The sequence below is a fragment of the Buceros rhinoceros genome, unplaced genomic scaffold, assembly GCF_000710305.1.
Source record: "Buceros rhinoceros silvestris isolate BGI_N320 unplaced genomic scaffold, ASM71030v1 scaffold30272, whole genome shotgun sequence".
In the NCBI taxonomy this organism is placed as follows: Eukaryota; Metazoa; Chordata; class Aves; order Bucerotiformes; family Bucerotidae; genus Buceros; species Buceros rhinoceros.
The window spans coordinates 20,199-21,336 of record NW_010401499.1 but is presented as its reverse complement, the minus strand read 5'-3'; the positions used below and the strand labels follow the sequence as shown (position 1 = coordinate 21,336).

The 1,138-nt window shown below is 43.4% G+C and overlaps 1 protein-coding gene across 1 annotated transcript in view; it reads right to left on the bottom strand.

Annotated features, from left to right (window-relative positions):
- Positions 1-1,138, bottom strand: part of SNX4 (sorting nexin 4) — a 33,077-nt gene that overhangs the window by 12,512 nt on the left and 19,427 nt on the right. The window contains exon 6 of the mRNA XM_010132277.1: positions 196-268. Coding sequence (XP_010130579.1) covers positions 196-268 — 73 coding nt within the window. The remainder of the gene's footprint in view (positions 1-195; positions 269-1,138) is intronic.

The following is a 1,138-nucleotide window of genomic DNA, read 5'->3' as shown; positions in this document are numbered from 1 at the left end:
CTTTCCCCCCCAAATCTGTACTAAGTCAGCACTCCCCACCACCACCATTCCCTGTCCCACACTCCAGACCAAGACGCTCTCAGGCAAAACTACCCTTATTCTAGAGCACATATACCAGTTCTCTTGACTAAAGAAGAAATACTGCCTTAGAAATAAATTATCCTATTTGTCACGACACACATGGGAAATACTTACAGCTCTGACTCGCAGGAGGTGTGATATGACAGACTGCAGTTCATCGCTATAGTGTTTGAGCTCAGTAAACCTCCTGGGAGCAGGAAACAGATAGTACATCATTAGCCATCATGAAAGTGAGCTTTCACAGCGTGCAAGGCAGAGCCACAGCGCTACAGCCTGCGAGACAGAGCCCGAGCTATGCGGAGGTGGAATCAGCTGAAGACTCCTAAAGAAGTGACTGCAGAGTTTAATTTCCCTAAAGTCAGCAACCCAACATTTGCAAAACTGCTGGTTTCTTATGGAAACGATGAAGGTTCAGAACAATGCAAGTGATACGTTTTTATGATATCTAAGTATGAATGGAAATTGCTACATCATTTGTGTAGCAATTTTTTTGAAAAATGGGGTTTATAGAAACAAGCATGAGAGAATAGAAAAGCTTCAAATAAATACAAAGTAAGATCTGCTAAAGCATACACAATTCTTACTAAAAATGGGTTCATATTTCTGACCCGACGCAGGTACTTCACTTCCAAGCTGCCATCCAGCCAGTTTTCAGCACAGCCTCACAAGTGACCATGTGCACGCTGCTGGCCTGCCACTCCTCAAGGAAGAGGCATTTTTTCCGCCATGCCAGTTAAGCTCCACTGATAGTTTAAGCTGATACCTTCAGCGGAGACAGCTGCCGCAGCTTTGCTAGTGACAGGTAACCAACTAAAGGCAGAGCAACAGCCACTTCTGTAGGTGTAAACCCTCTCTATTACACACAGGTCTAACGCACGACCTACTCCGGGACACAAGAACGTATTTCATCCAGATGGGAAGCCAGAAACAGCTTTACCTAAATTGCTAAACAATCATCTGAAAACAAATAACATGGAAGTTTACAACTAGAATTAAGAAATGAGAGACTAAGATTAGCCTTCCAGGTCAATGTTGAAGCATGAGGGAAGAAAAAAAA